Below are 16,596 nucleotides of genomic sequence, written 5' to 3'. Positions count from 1 at the left end.
GATTTATGCTTTGTTGATGATAGACTTTGGGGCACTACTTGGTGTAGCTTTTGACTTATAACTTGTATTTTGTATGTGGGCAAACTTGCATTTCTGTTCAAAAATGATTCACAGCATGTTGACATCTTCTTCTTTGGCTTGGCTTCGCAGACGAAGATTTATGGAGGGGGTAAAAGTCCATATCAGCTGCAGGCTCGTTTGTGGCTGACAAGTCCGATGCGGGACAGGCAGACATGGTTGCAGCGGCTGCGGGGGAAAATTGGTGGGTTGGGGTTGGGTGTTGGGTTTTTCCTCCTTTGCCTTTTGTCAGTGAGGTGGGCTCTGCGGTCTTCTTCAAAGGAGGTTGCTGCCCACCAAACTGTGAGGCGCCAAGATGCATGGTTTGAGGCGATATCAGCCCACTGACGGTGGTCAATGTGGCAGGCACCAAGAGATTTCTTTAGGCATAGACATAGAGTTGTTGCAACCCACGGTGTCCCAACATGCAAGATGGCGTCCAAACGCAGTGATCCTGCAAGAGCCATGCTGACGAAATTGGCTTTCTTCACATGCTGCCAGCCACATGGTGAGAAACAGCGAGCACTGGCAGGAATGCCAGCCTATCCACAGCTGTCAAGTCAGTGACGCCATATCTGCCAGAAGTGGTGTAACCACCAGGCCCAGAGGGCCTTTATAAGGCAGGACGAAGTGTTAATAAAGTTAATATCAACTGTACTCCCCTCGTGTCAGTATCTTGCTTTCACGCTCTGCAGTTGTACGTGCTATATTGGTAACCCCAACTGGTCCAAATGGCACTTTGGTCCCGACGATGGTATTATTATGTGGTAAGCTTGCTCGACCAGATTACAGCCACCAGGGTGTTGATTTCTTCCAGCAGCCTCTGAAGCAGGCAAAATATATGGCTATCAAAGAACTATTAACTCGGACTTTCAGGTTCTTGAAACATGAGTGCACGACCTGAGTGCTGCACATGGATGATTTGGTGGACAGGACCTCTTCCGTTCTTGTGAATGGCATGTTACTGTTAACCAATGGCCACAGGCCTTGCCTGCTCTTTGAGCAGATCTTCCTGGAGCAACTACCTGAGGGTACCTGATTTCTGCTCGCCGGGGAGGACCTCAGCAACCCCAGGAAGGTTGCAGCTTGAGCGGACACCCTCTGGGCGCAAAGAGAAACTCCAGCATCATGGTAGACCAAGTCGCAAGGCCTCGAGCACAGCGGACAACTAGATCATCACAGATGACCAGGAGGCCAATGGACCCCCATCCCCAGTGAGCACTATATTTCTATCACCAACGGTGGCATAGGCTTGTCATTCTGCTCTCCCTGTGTGTTTCAGGGAAACGCCACGGCCAACTGTTGCTAGTGGCTGCAGTGGCCAGCCAATGAGACAGCCTCCACATGTGGGATTTCCTATCAGGGCGATGGTTCTTAGTCAACACCAGAGCTGAAATCAGCATCTTGCCACCCTTAGCTTGTGATACCCACAATGGACAACCAGGCCCGGGCCACAAACAAATCCAACATCCAAACATTCACCACCTGCACAATCCCGCTTCGCTTTGGGAACAGCCAGTTCACATGGACGTTCACCCTGGCAGCAGTTCAGCAACCACTACCGGGAACAGACTTTATTGTTTGTTGGTGGACATAAAAGGGCAGCAGTTAGTGCAAGCCAGGACCTTCCAGACATTACCCTGAGGGGAGGCCAAGCTACCTTACCCCCACCTATATTCTGTCACCGCCAACGATCACGAGTTTGCATTAACCTGGTGGAATTCCCCTCCATTGTTGAACCATAGTTTGCCTCAACAGAACCAAAGCATGGGGTACTGCACCACATCCTCACTAAGGGCCTCCCTACACACCAGGACACGCTGCCTTCCCCCCCAACCCCAAGAAACCTGACCTCACTAAGGAGTTCTGGAAGCTGGAAGAGCTGAGGATAGAGCGGCGGTCCAACAGTCCCTGGGCATCACAAGGTACTGAAGGCAGCAGGAGGATGGAGAACATGTGGGGATTATCACTGCCTCAACGAGGCCACCACGCCAGACAGGTATTCAGTTCCCCATATACAAGACTTCACTGTGAACATACAGGGGGGACGGATATTCTCCAAGGTCGACCCCATTAGGGGCTATCTCCAAATCCTAGTCTACCCTTCTGTTTGTTTGAGTTCCTGAGGATGACTTTTGGGGTTAAAAACACAGTTCAGACATTCCAGAGGCTGATGGACGTGGTGGACCAGGATCTCAAGTTTGCGTTAATTTACTTGTACGACATTCTGATAGCCATCTGTAACCACCAAGAACACGTGGCCAACATAAGACAATTATGCACCCTCCTCAGCGAGTTTGGCCTGACCATCAACCCAGCCAAGTACGAGGAGTCACGTGATGGAGTAGTGGCCGGACGGAGAACTCCAGCCCTCTCCAGAAAAGTCGGGAAAAACAAGAGAAAATACAAAGGCACAGAAATAAAAGTTAAAGAAAAGTGAGTATAAAGGTGGAAAGAAGATGGAGACAAAAGAAGAAAAATCAAAATCAACGGTAAGAAGAGAGGAAGAGAAGACAACGGAGGAAAAAGGTGAAGGCCTTACCTGTCCGAAGAGGCCCGCTGTGGAGAGAGGAGCCCGCTACCTCAGGTCGGTAGAAAAAGAACTACAACAATGGCTCACAGAGCCGAGTAAAAGTGCGCAACCGCGCATGCGCGAGGAGTCGCCCATGCGCGATGCGCATGAAAAAAAACACACCGACGGGAGGGGGGACCAGCTGGGGAGTCGATCTCCACAGCCGGCAACGACAGCTGCAGAACACCTGCAGCAAGAAGAGACCACAGAAGACAATAGAAACAAGAAAGAAGAGAAGGAAAGGGCAACAAAGAAACAACAGATGGCCAACCCAGAGGAAGAATACAGTGAAATAGATGAAGGGAAAGGCAAGGTAAAGGATATACTTGCTCTTGTTAGAGGATACATGGAGTCATTTAAAGAATGGCAAACATAGGAATTCAATGATTTAAGAAGTAGAATAAACAACACAGAAGAGAAAGTGAATAAAATAGATATGACCTTAACAGAAATGGGGAAAAAAATGGACAAGATGGAAGAACGGGCAGTAGCAGCAGAAATGGAGGTAGAAGACTTAAAAAAGAAATTGGAGGAATCTAATAAAAAAACTAAAGAGACACAAGAACTACTAGCTCAAAAAATAGATATAATGGAAAATTATAACAGAAGAAATAACATAAAGATAGTGGGCCTTAAGGAAGATGAAGAAGGCAAGAATATGAGGGAGTTTATAAAAGAGTGGATCCCTAAGACCCTAGGATGTCCAGAACTACAGCAAGAAATGGAAATAGAAAGGGCACATAGAGCATTGGCCTCTAAACCACAATCACAACAAAAACCAAGATCTATTGTAGTAAAATTCCTAAGATATACTACAAGAGAAAAGGTACTGGAGAAGACAATGGAAAAAGTAAGAGAGGGCAACAAACCACTGGAGTATAAAGGGCAAAAAATCTTCATTTATCCAGATATAAGTTTTGAACTCCTAAAGAAGAGAAAAGAGTTCAATATAGCAAAGGCGATTTTATGGAAGAAAGGGTATAAATTTATACTGAAGCATCCTGCGGTATTGAAAATATTTATTCCAGGACAACAAAACAGACTGTTCTCGGATCCAGAAGAAGCACGAAAATTTGCAGAACAATTACAAAAATAGACTGAGGGATGAAGACGGGTAATGAGAGTAAAAATGATCACGATTGATATGTATGTGGGTAAAGAGGTATAAGAGTGAATAGAGACAATGTGCAAATGTGAAAGTATTTGTAATTAGAGGAAAATATAGATAGTATAGACAAGAATTAATAAGGGAAGGTAATGGAATAGAGAGAATAAGGAGGGAATTAAAAGAGTGACCTTTGTGACATATGAAAAGTGAAATCTTTTCTGGGGGGTGCTGGGTGGGGGAAAAGAGCGGTCACTGCAAAATCAGTTGACGCTTGCGAGTGGATTCGCAAATCCAAATGGAGAGGGGAGATGTGGTTGTCCGACAAGGGATAAAGGACAACTCAGGAGGGGAAGGGGAGATTGGGGATAAAGAAGATAGAAATAAGAGAATAAGGAAAATGTTGGATGTTGTAGGAATGTTGTCTTGTAAAGAGTTGAAAATAAGAAAACAGAAATGGAAAAGGAGGAAAGGTAATGATGGAAAAACGGAAAGAGAAGATAAACAAAATATAAAATGGCTACGCTGAACTATATGACTTTCAATATTAATGGAATACATAACCAAATTAAAAGGAAGAAACTACTAAATTTACTGAAAAAGGAAAAAATTGATATAGCATTTGTCCAAGTAACACACTTAACTGAATTGGAGCACAAGAAATTAAAGAGAGATTGGGTAGGACATGTAACAGCAGCATCGTATAATTCAAAAGCAAGAGGAGTGGCTATATTAATTAGCAAAAATGTGCCATTTAAAATAGAAGAGGAAATAATAGATCCAGCAGGGAGATATGTTATGATAAAATGTCAGATATATTCGGAGCTTTGGAATCTACTTAATATATATTCACCTAACGAAGAAGATCAAAAGTTTATGCAAAATATCTTTTTGAAGGTAGCTAATACGCAAGGGAACATACTAATAGGAGGGGATTTCAATCTGAATTTGGATCCAAATATGGATAAAACGGGGAAAAAAATTAACAGGAAGAACAAAGTAACCAAATTTATAATTAAATCAATGCAAGAAATGAAACTTGTGGACATATGGAGGAAACAAAACCCAAAAGAAAAGGAATACTCATACTACTCGACTAGACATAAAACATACTCAAGAATAGACCTATTTTTGTTATCAGCTAGTATGCAGGATAGAGTAAGAAAAACAGAATATAAAGCGAGAATGCTATCGGACCATTCACCCTTAATACTGACAGTAAAGCTAGAGGACATCCCTCCAAGAATGTATAGATGGAGATTAAACCCCATGCTACTTAAAAGACAGGATTTTAGAGAATTTATTGAAAAACAATTAAAAATGTATTTTGAAGTAAATACGGAATCAGTGGAAGATAAGTTTATACTATGGGACGCAATGAAAGCATTCATTAGAGGGCAAATAATAAGTTATGCAACCAAGATGAAGAAGGACTATAATCAGGAAACAGAGCAGTTGGAAAGGGAAATAGTAAACATAGAAAAAAAATTAGCAATAAAGGAAGATACAACCAAAAGAAGAGAATTGGCGGATAAAAAAATAAAATATGAAACATTACAAACATATAAGGTGGAGAAGAATATAATGAAGACAAAACAGAAATATTATGAACTAGGTGAAAAAACACACAAAATCTTAGCATGGCAGCTTAAGACAGAGCAAACTAAGAAAATGGTATTGGCAACAAGGAAAAAAGACAAACAAATTACATATAATCCAAAAGAAATTAAGGAAAACTTCAGAGAATTCTATGAACAATTATACCGAACTGAAAACGAAGGGAAAGAAGGGAAAATAGATGAATTTTTGACTAAAATTGAACTACCAAAACTACAAATAGAGGAACAAAATAAATTAACAGAACCATTTGGAACAGTAGAAATACAAGAGATAATAAAAAAATTACCAAATAATAAGACACCAGGAGAGGATGGACTCCCAATAGAATTCTACAAAACATTTAAAGACCTATTAATACCGCCCCTCCTGGATGTAATCAACCAGATTGATGAGACACAAAACTTACCAGATTCATGTAAAACAGCAATAATTACAGTGATACTAAAACAAGGGAAAGATCCACTCTCACCAGCGTCATATAGACCAATATCTTTGCTAAACACAGATTATAAGATAATAGCTAAACTATTAGCAAACAGATTAGCAGAACAGGTACCGAAAATGGTAAATTTAGACCAAACTGGATTTATCAAAAAAAGACGCACAACAGACAATATTTGTAAATTTATTAACTTAATTCATGCAGTAGAAGGAAATAAAGCACCTGCAGTAGCAGTTGCTTTAGACGCAGAGAAGGCCTTCGACAGAGTAGAATGGAATTATTTGTTCAAAGTATTGCAAAAATTCAGTTTACCGGAGAAATATATTAATTGGATTAAAGCATTATATAAGGGACCGTTAGCGAAAGTGACAGTAAATGGACATGTATCAAAGCAATTTAACTTAAGCAGGTCAACGCGGCAGGGATGCCCACTATCACCATTATTGTTTGTGCTAGCTATAGAACCACTAGCAGAATCGATAAGAATAGATAATAATATAAAAGGAATAAAAATAAAAGACAGGGAATATAAAATCAGTCTATTTGCGGATGATGTGATAGTGTACTTAACAGAACCAGAACTATCAATAAAAGAACTATATAAGAAATTGAAGGAATATGGAGAAGTGTCGGGATACAAGATAAACGTAAATAAAAGTGAAGCAATGCCTATGAATAACGCGGATTTCTCAAAATTTAAGAAGGAATCCCCATTCAGATGGCAAATGCAGGCAATAAGATACCTAGGTGTACAAATAAACAAAAATCTAGGCCAATTATATAAACTCAATTACAATCCACTAATGAAAAAATTACAGGACGATTTAGAGCATTGGAAAGAGCTACCACTAACACTGATAGGAAGGATAAACTGTATTAAAATGAACATTTTTCCAAGGATACTATACTTATTTCAGGCATTGCCAATACAACTGACAGAAAAATTCTTCAAAGAGTTAAAGAAAATAATAAGGAAATTTTTATGGAGAGGGGGGAAACCGAGGATTGCACTAGATAAATTAACAGAATGGTATAAACAAGGAGGCTTACAATTGCCAAACTTCAAAAATTATTATAGAGCCGCACAATTAAGGTACCTATCAGATTTTTATCAAACAAGGGAAAAACCAGACTGGACGAGATTAGAATTAGATAAAATAGGGGAAAAGATACCTGAACACATATTATATAAATGGGACGAAAAATTGGTACAACATAGAACTTCTCCAGTATTACACCATCTCCTCAATATATGGAAGAAGATTCATGTAGATAGAAATAAAACAAATTATCAATTACCAAAACTAATATTGACGCAAAATAAGCTACTCCCTTTTACAATAGACAACCTTTCCTTTAGAAAATGGGAAAAAAAAGGGATTAAAAGAATAGAAAATTGTTTTTCAGGAAGTAGATTCTTATCCTTTGAACAAATGAGAGATAAGTACAATATAACTGGAGATACAGCGCTGGCATATTACCAACTGAGATCCTACTTGAAAGATAAATTAGGAAGCAATTTGAGTTTACCAGAGGGAAGTAACCTTGAATATGTGATTACAGATACAATGTTAATCAAAAGATTTATAACAAATATGTATATTAAGCTGCAAGAAAAGGAGAATGAGGAAACAAATGGTAAAACTAAACAAAAATGGGAACAAGATTTAAATATAAAGATAAAAAAGGAAACATGGGAGAAATTATGTTCTGGAACGATGAGAAATACAATAAATACGAGGCTGCGTATGATACAATATAATTGGTTACACAGACTATACATTACACCGCAAAAGTTAAATAAATGGGACCCAACAGTATCTGATAGATGTTTTCGATGTAAAAAAGAAAGGGGAACAACAATTCATGCAATCTGGACATGTGAGAGAGTAGAAAAGTTTTGGGATGATCTCAATCAGATATTAAATAAAATAACAGAAAACAATATACCAAAGAATCCAGAGATCTTTCTCCTAAGTAACATAAAAAATAAAGAATTTGGAATTGACTTGGAAGATGCACAAAAAAGATTTGTTAAGATAGCCCTAGCCGTAGCAAAAAAATGTATTATGTCAACCTGGAAATTGGAAGATAATTTGAAAATACAACAATGGTATATAGAAATGAATAAATGTTTCCATTAGAAAAAATAATATATAGTTTAAGAAATAATATTGAAATATTCGAACAAGTATGTGAGCCTTACATTAAATACAATAGCGAAAACCTACCGTGAACAAACATTACCTAAGTTGATGGAAGGAGAAGAAAAGAATGGACTCAGTAGAATTTCTGGTGTATTTTTGTTGAATGACAACATTGTCTGACTGGCTTAATGCAACCTAGATTGTATACCTAAAATGGATGAGAGGGGGTGGTGGGGGGGTGGCCTGGGAGGAGGGAGGGGGGGGGGAGAAAATGTCACTGTATATGTGTGAAAAAGAAAAAGTGTATATCATGGCTAACGTGATTTATGGTGTGAAAAATAAAAAATTTAAAAAAAAAAACCAGCCAAGTACCAGTTTGGGCTAGAGGCAATAGACTTCCTGGGCCACGGAATCAACAGACATCGGGTGACACTTCTGCCCAAAAAGGTAGAGGCCGTTGGGCATTTCATCAAGCCACATAAAGTGAAAGGCCTCCAGGAGTTTGGTGGTATGATTAATTTCTACCACCGCTTCATACCAGCAGCAGCCTGCATCATGCACTTATTATTCTTGCTCATGGCAGGTAACCAAAAAGAGGTCAACATCTTACCTAGTTCCTGGAGGGGAGGCAGTTTGAGGTCACAGATCACAAGCCATTGACCTTCACCTTCAATAAAGTGTTGGACCTTCAGTCAGCAAGGCAGCTGACTGAAGGCACCTGTTCTACATATCTGAGTTTACCATGGATATAGAACGCATCACTGGGAAAACCAATGTGGTGGCCAATGCACAGTCCTGACCAACTGTCCAAGCAATTCAGACTCTATCCCAAGGAATCGACTACTCAGCCCTGGCCCAGCCCCAATGAATGGACCCTGATATTCCCGCATACAGGATGGCAGTGACAGGACTCAAACTGGAGGATGTCTTCATCAGCCGCAGTGACCAGACCCTCCTTTGTGATGTGTCGATTGGCAAGCCTCACCCTTCATTCCGGCAGCAAGGACCCAGCCTGTGTTTGACACAGTGCACAAACTGGCAAACCAGGCTATCAGGACCACCATCAAGATAGTAGTCAGCAGGAATGTCGGCACAGCCTCCACAAGCAGGTCAGCCAATGGGCCAGAACTTGTAGGCACTGCCAGACGTCAAAGGTGTAGACGTCCCTCCCCCCCACCAAAAACAATCAAACCGACAGGACAGCAATTCAGGTATGTGCACATTGACATTGTGGGACCCCTGCTGGAGACATGTGGAGCACAATACTTGTTGACGATGGTGAATCGTCTCACAAGGTGGCCGGAAGCAGTCCCGCTGGCAGATACCTCAACGGAGGCCTGCACAGAGCCATAATAAACACATGGGTGGCCCAATTGAGAGTCCAAGAGCATCTGACATCAGACGGGGTGCACAATTCACCTCGGCTCTGGGCGGCTTTAGTCAGCTTCCTGGGATCCCAACTTCACAATACCAGAGCATAACATCCCCAGGCCAACGGGTTGGTGGAGAGGTTCCACAGGCACCTCAAAATGGCACTTATGGCCTGACTCAAAGGTCTGAACTGGATCAACGAATTGCCGTGGGTCCTCCTGGGAATCTACTCCACACCCATGGAGGACTTCAGTGCCTTGGCAGGTGAAAAGGAGCATACCTGGTTATTCCTGGGGAATTTCTGGCTGCTACCAGAGAAACAGACCAAACACCAGCAGCAGCCCTCGAGAAATTGAGGGAACACACTGGCCCCGACACAACTCTTGGTGCACGGCCAGCCAAGGCATTCATCCCCGGGCACCCGAAAAGCTGCGCATACATTTTCGTGCAGTGAGAGGCACACTGGGGGCTGCTATAACGGCTGTATGAAGGTCTATACCAGGTGGTCAGACCTAACAGGGCCAAGTGTTCTGGACATCAGCAGCAAGGAGGAAAATTTACTATTGATCGCCTCAAACCAGCAGATTTGGACACCAATCAGCTAATCAATCTACCTGCCCCACACCGCAGAGGCAAGCTGCCCAAAGCCAAGGATAGCGCCCAGATCGCCAGTTTTGGTGGGTGGGGGTGTCGTTTGCCTGTGGCATCCCAACATGTGAGATGGCGTCCAAACGCAGCGATCCTGCAAAAGCCATGCTGACTAAATTGGCTTTCTGCACAAGTTTCCGGCTGCTCAGCGGGAAACAGTGAGCACAGGTGAGAACTCCGGCCTATCCACAGTTGGCGAGCTTGTGATTCATTTCTGCTAATAGCAGCATAATCACCAGGCCTGGTGGAACTATATAAGGCAGGGTGAATTGTCAATAAAGTTGGTATCGACTGTACTCACCTCATGTCAGTGTCTTGCTTTCATACTTTGCAATAGCATGCGCTACAGTGTCTTTATTGAATGTTAAGAATAGGTGATTACACTCATCCATTCTCATGTAGCAATAATTTTACTTGACATTTATTCCACATGTAATATTGTAGAGGTCTTGCTGCATTTTTGCATTTACTCCTTTTACACAGCACTTGAAACCTGGGTATTATCTGCCTTTTGAGTGCTGTGTGAAAGCATTGAAGATGGATTGGGAGTCTAGACTTGCACAGTTTTGATCCACCAAGGTAGGTAGTATTAGCGGTGGACTAGTCTAAAATGGGCGACCTGTGTTGCCAGGTCGAAACGGCAAGGGATGATAACGTCGTGATGGGTCTAGAAAAGGTTCATAATCATAGGTGCACAGCAAGTAGAACAGGACACTACTAAGTGTATGGTGTGTTGAGTGTCAGTGGGTCTGGACACAAGCGTTTGCAATCACACATAGCTTTTATTAACACACAATATACACACTCTCACTCACGCACTCTCACTCTCTCACACACACTCTCTCTCTCTTCCCCCTCCCCACACACACTCTCTGACAGCCCACGCCGGCCACCCCACAGTGTGGGGACTGATACAGGACTGTGGGAAGAGCATAGGGCAGTGGAATCAGTGTGGGGACAGCCCGTGCCGGCTGCACCTGCCCTGACGTCCCGCGCCGGGGGCAGGAGCAGCTGGGAGGATAGCTGTCAGGTGCTCGTCAACTGATTGTCATCCCCTTAGCAGCCGCTTTCAAGCGGCTGCATTCAGGTGCCGGGTGGACCTCAGTGCTCCGACGATTATCCCTCCTGGAGGAGGGTTACAAAGTTCGCCTCGCATGTGCCTCCTGTGCTTTCAAGTGGCCTCCCGACAGTCACATATGGGCATAATATGCGGCTTCATGTCGGCGGGGGGGGATTTTGGCCACCTGAAAGTGCCTATAGAGACATCTCAATAATGCTTCACTAACAGATATTAACATTTCACAAAGGACATCTCATTTAAAATGCAAGTGCTATGCCTAAGGTGAGGCCTACAAGTCTGTAGTGACTTTGCAGAGACTATGGATTTCACAAGTAGGTGTTAATTGGACTGATGCAATGGAATAAATAGACTTTTGTTTTAAAGGAACAGATGTCCAGGCTCTGAAAATTATTCTGGTGCCAGTAATCCAAAACTAGTTGAAGTTCATTGTTCAAAGAGGATTCATGTGGTTTTGCAAACAGAGAGGAAAAATGTGATTCTTCAGAGAGACAGAGAAAGATTTGCAGCAAGCGTTGGTGCTGGACGCTTCAAAAGTGGCTCTCCTGCTATAAGATCCCATTTTGAAGATGGATTTTGGGTTCTAAGTTCAGCCGATTCTCAATTCGTCAATTTCAGGTGAAGGTGGCTGGTTAATGTATTTCTCCTGGAATAGGGGAAAAAGAAGAACTCTGATAACCTGGAAGAAAAGGTTATCTTTTGGAAAACCCAAGAGGGGGCAATTTTCTTCGGCAAGACACAAGTGGCTGATTGAAGGAGATCAGTTTGTGTGTGTGTGTGTGTCAGATGAAAATGAATATATCTCTCTGAAACCAACAAAGACCTTCCTTTGTGGTTAACAGTTTTAAAGCACCAGAGCCTGGTGAAGATCATAAATGTTAAATTCTGTCCATTATATGAAAATTGCCTGACATCAGTGCACTTGGAGAGGTGAAAAGTGAATGATTGGACAGTGAAACAAAGAACTTTCCTGAACATATACATGTTACATACATGTGCGCTTAGAATTGGAAGGGGGTTAAGTTAATAGTAATAAGTCAAAGATTGATGTTATGTCTGAAGAAAATTAAAAGCAACTTTTGTTTAAGTAACCATTGTCTTGGTGAATTTCTGTTGCTGCTAGTTTTTGAATCCTCTGGGCTTGTACCACCTTTAAATCCCGAAACCTTTCTATCTCAGTTTTGTGAACATGATGATTGAGCCTCTGCAGTGCACGAAGGCAGAGAAGTCCAGAGGTTCACCTCCCTTAAAGTGAAACAAGTTCTCATCTTGGTCCTTAATTGCCTACTCCTTATTTGCAGATTCTGACTCTGGTTCTTGTCTCCTCAGCCAGGGAAGTATCTTCTTTGCATCCACCTTGTGGTTATTGGTATACATTTTGTAAAGTTTATTGAATACTCCCCTCATAAACTCCGAGCATGCAGTCATTGTCTACTTAATCACTCCCTGTACAGCAAACTTTATCATTCTGGGAACAAGTCCTGGTTATGTTTTGCCAGGAGTGGGAGGGTTGGGGGAGTAAACATAGTTTCTAATTTAAAAAAAACAATAGTACCTAACTTTAAATATATTATTTCTGTTCCCAGATATGAACGACTGGACTCAGTGTTAACATATTTGAAGACTGGTAGGCATAGTAATATTTTGTGTTCAATTTATGGCAGATTGTTACTACTCGGCCATTTCAATTTACTAAAGTCATTAAATTATTCATGCATTATAAATAGTGTGATGTATAACAGTATCTGACAAAAAAAGGTACTCTTAATAAGTCCAGTTAGCTGTTAAATAGTTGATATTGGATGGTATAATTTTGAATTTTTTAATGTTCTATTCCACAAGTGTGTTTTTTTTCTTTCTGTTTTTGGTCTGTTTCATTCTAACTTTGCATACATTCCACATGCTGGTATTTCAAACATTTGCTTTAGCCAAATAGGTGGTACTTTTTCTCCTGTTAGAAAGTTGTGGATGCGGAGCCGAAACAAGTAATATGCAGTATTAAGTGAGTGCTTCATTGCAGAAAACATTGTCAGGTGGTTATAAAAAGAGTTAACTTTTGGGGAGAAACATATTTTCTGATATTTACAAATTGTGTAGTTCTGGTATTCTTTACTACACTCTTTTTTTCTATTTTCTGTTATTACTGAATAGTATTTTGTTTCAATTTTATATTTTTAATTTGTATTTTCAAAGATTAATATCAAGAATATTTTTAAATTTATGAATTCACCACTGTGCTTTCAAAAAAAAATCTTTCATCTACGCACATTGCATCTATTAATATTCTTTTCTTATTTATTATATTATTTAAAAAAAAACTAAGGAGCTCGGTGGTTCCAGGATGACATGCCTGGTAATGGATGTTTGGTTTCAATTCCTGAATTTGCTACAGTGATATTACAGTGGGTTGATTCTGAACTCTTTCCATATCTCACTTTTCTATCTGGTTGAGAGGTAGTTGCAGCTTCTCCTACCAAATATTAAGGCATATATTAGATCCTTCAGTATATCATGTGCACCTTATACTTTCATCCACAAAGTTGTAACTTATTACGAACTTTGAAGTTCTGATGTGATTCAAGAATTACGGTGAAAATTTGAATGCTATTTGTGGTGAAATACTTTATGAATGCATTTATAATAGGGCAGATCTATAGTTGCTTGAAAATTGGTATCCACTTGTTGACCATTTAGGTGGTTGCTCAACATGAGGCAGCTTCCTGAATTCTTAGACAGCTATTGAGTCCTTTTTCCCAGATAGATCAGCTGTCAAAGCTATCTTTGAAATTCATAAACTTTGAGAAACACTTGGAATCTATGGGAAAATTATGAATAAAAAAAAAAGAAATTTTGTTTTACCATTTAACATCATTGGCAATCTCATGGGATGAGCAAGGCATCCTTCATTCCAATTTTGTGGCTTCTGAGGTGGCTAAGAGACCAATGGAACCACAATTCCTACAGATGAAGCAGTGAAGGCTGAGAGATAGCTACTTGTACAGGGCCAGCAAAGTACAATCATTTTGTTCTTAATTTCACCCTGAATGCTATTTGTCCACTTTGATAGTCAGGAATCAAAGGTTTTTGAATTTCTGAGAGTTTTTATAGAGGCTTTAAATGTATCCTTAAAACCTTCCATTTATTCACCTCTTATTCTCTTCCATTAATGGAGTTTGAAATGGAATGTGTTTCAGGAGTCTGGTGTTGGACATAGCTTCATTACTGGGAGTGTTGGCTCAGGAACAGACTGGCATCATTTCACTGGTGAACATGCAGGCTTTCATAGAGAGTGTATTGGTGTTATTTTCTAGCACCTTTCAAGCACTGTTGCCCAATAGACAATGAGTTTTTTTGGGCAAATTTTGTCCTTCAAATACCCCTTTTCTCAATCATCTAAAGCCCATGTTGGTGTACTGAAGGTGGTAGTAAACTTCATTGTAGAAGATTATTCCAGAGGTTGAGAACGTGTTCATATTTTTCAAGGTCTTGTATTTCAATACACTCAGCTAAAACCAATGGAAAAAAAAATTGATCTATATCTAAAAATGTTCTGTTTTTAACTACATTTAGCTTCTTGACAATTGATCCATACAAATAGTTATTCAATTTTTTTTATAATAGCTCATAAGAAGTTGATAAGTCAGTTGGCTGAAGGGAAGCTGAGTGTTGAGCTGAAAAGTAGTGAAGCCAATTGGTTTCGAAAAATAGGTGAGAGAATATTATTGATTTTAAATGCCTACCTTCAAATATTAGTGAAATACAGTACAACTCCGATTATCAGAAATGGTTGGGACCAGGCCTAATTTGGATAAACATTTTTTTTTGAGAACTGGTCATTTAAAAAAAACAGTCCAGTATTAATAACTCTTTAAATGTTTTATAAAATTCTATTGGAAATCCATCCTCTCCTGGTGTTTTATTGTTCAGCAGCTTTTTTATGTATATCCTGTATTTCCTCTATTTCAAATGGTTTTATTAGTTTTTTTTTTTGCTCCTCTTGCAATTTTGGCAGTTCAATTTTAGCTAAAAATTACTCTAATTTATCATCTTTCCCCTCGTTCTCAGTTTGATACAATTGTTCATAAAATTCCTTAAAATTTTCATTAATCTCTGTTGGATTATATGTAATTTGTTTGTCCCTTTTCCTTGATACCAGTATCGTTAGCTTGTTCTGTTTTAAGTTGCCAGGCTAATATTTTATGTTTTTTCTCCCAGTTCATAATACTTTTGCTTTGTTTTCATTATGTTCTTCTCCATCTTGTGTGTTTGTAATATTTCGTATTAAATTTTTTTTGTCTGCCAATTCTCTCCTTTTCATTATATCATCCCTTTTTACTAATTCCTTTTCTGTACTTACTATCTCCCTTTCCAACTGCTCTATTTCCCGATTGTAGTCCTTTTTCATCTTAGTCACATAACTTGTTATCTGCCCCCTAATGAAGGCTTTCATTGTGTCCCATAATATAAATTTGTCTTTCACTGATCCTTTGTTTATTTCAAAATATATTTTAATTTGGCGTTCAATAAACTCCCTAAATTCCTGTCTTTTAAGTAGCATGGAGTTTAACCTCCATCTATATGTTCTTGGTGGGATGTTCTCCAGTTCTATTGCTAATAATAGGGGTGAATGACTTGATAGTAGTCTAGCTTTATACTCGGTTTTCCTAACTCTCCCTTGAATATGGTCTGACAACAAAAACATCTCAATCCTTGAGTAAGTTTTGTGCCTACTCAAATAATATGAAAATTCCTTCTCTCTTGGGTTTTGCCTCTTCCATATATCCATAAGTTTCATTTCCTGCATTGATTTAACCATAAATTTGGCTACTTTATTCTTTTTACTTGTCTTTTGTCCAGTTTTATCCAACATTGGGTCCAAATTAAGGTCAAAATCCCCTCCTATCAATATATTTCCTTGTGTCTGCAATCTTCAAAAAAATATCCTGCATAAACTTTTGATCCTCCTCGTTAGGGACATATGTATTGAGCAAATTTCAAAATTCTGAGTTTTTCTGACACTTTATCATTGCATATCTCCCTGCTGGATCTATTATTTCCTCCTCTATTTTGATTGGTACATTTTTGTTAACTAGTATGGCTACACCTCTAGCTTTTGAATTATAGGATGCTGCCGTTATGAGTCCTACCCAGTCTCTCTTTAGTTTGTTATGTTCCGCTTCAGTTAGCTGCGTTTCCTGCACAAATGCTATATCTATTTTTTCCTTCTTCAATAAATTTAGTAGCCTCTTCCTTTTAATTTGGTTTTGTATTCCATTAATGTTTGTAGTCATATAGTTCAACATGGCTATCATATCTTGCATACACCTCTTTTCCACCTCTTCACCACCTCTATCCCCCCCTTTCCCCATTTTCATCTCTTAGTTTTCTCTTATTACACTTAATGTACGACAACACATTTAAAACATAAAGTACCCCTGCAGTTCCCACATCCACTAATACCTAAACCCCAAAAGTTCCCCCCCTTCTCTGAGTTGTCCCATATCCCTTACTGGGCAACCACAACTCCCCTTTTCATTTGGATTGCGATCTTGTTCG

At 39.9% G+C, this 16,596-nt stretch overlaps 1 protein-coding gene across 11 annotated transcripts in view; it reads left to right on the top strand.

The window, feature by feature from the left end:
• The window catches only part of tex11 (testis expressed 11), a 150,940-nt gene that overhangs the window by 103,392 nt on the left and 30,952 nt on the right, over window positions 1-16,596 (top strand). For all 11 annotated transcript variants that reach the window (XR_011342918.1, XR_011342919.1, XM_069893077.1 and 8 more), the window contains 2 exons: window positions 12,627-12,667; window positions 14,662-14,748. Coding sequence is in view for 9 of the 11 variants with exons in the window: in XM_069893077.1 (XP_069749178.1) it covers window positions 12,627-12,667; window positions 14,662-14,748 (128 nt within the window). In the remaining 2 variants the exon portion in view is untranslated. The remainder of the gene's footprint in view (window positions 1-12,626; window positions 12,668-14,661; window positions 14,749-16,596) is intronic.

Source organism: Narcine bancroftii, chromosome 8 (genome assembly GCF_036971445.1).
Source record: "Narcine bancroftii isolate sNarBan1 chromosome 8, sNarBan1.hap1, whole genome shotgun sequence".
Lineage (NCBI taxonomy): Eukaryota > Metazoa > Chordata > Chondrichthyes > Torpediniformes > Narcinidae > Narcine > Narcine bancroftii.
Note: the sequence above shows the minus strand (reverse complement) of the source record. Positions and strands in the feature narration are given on the sequence as shown.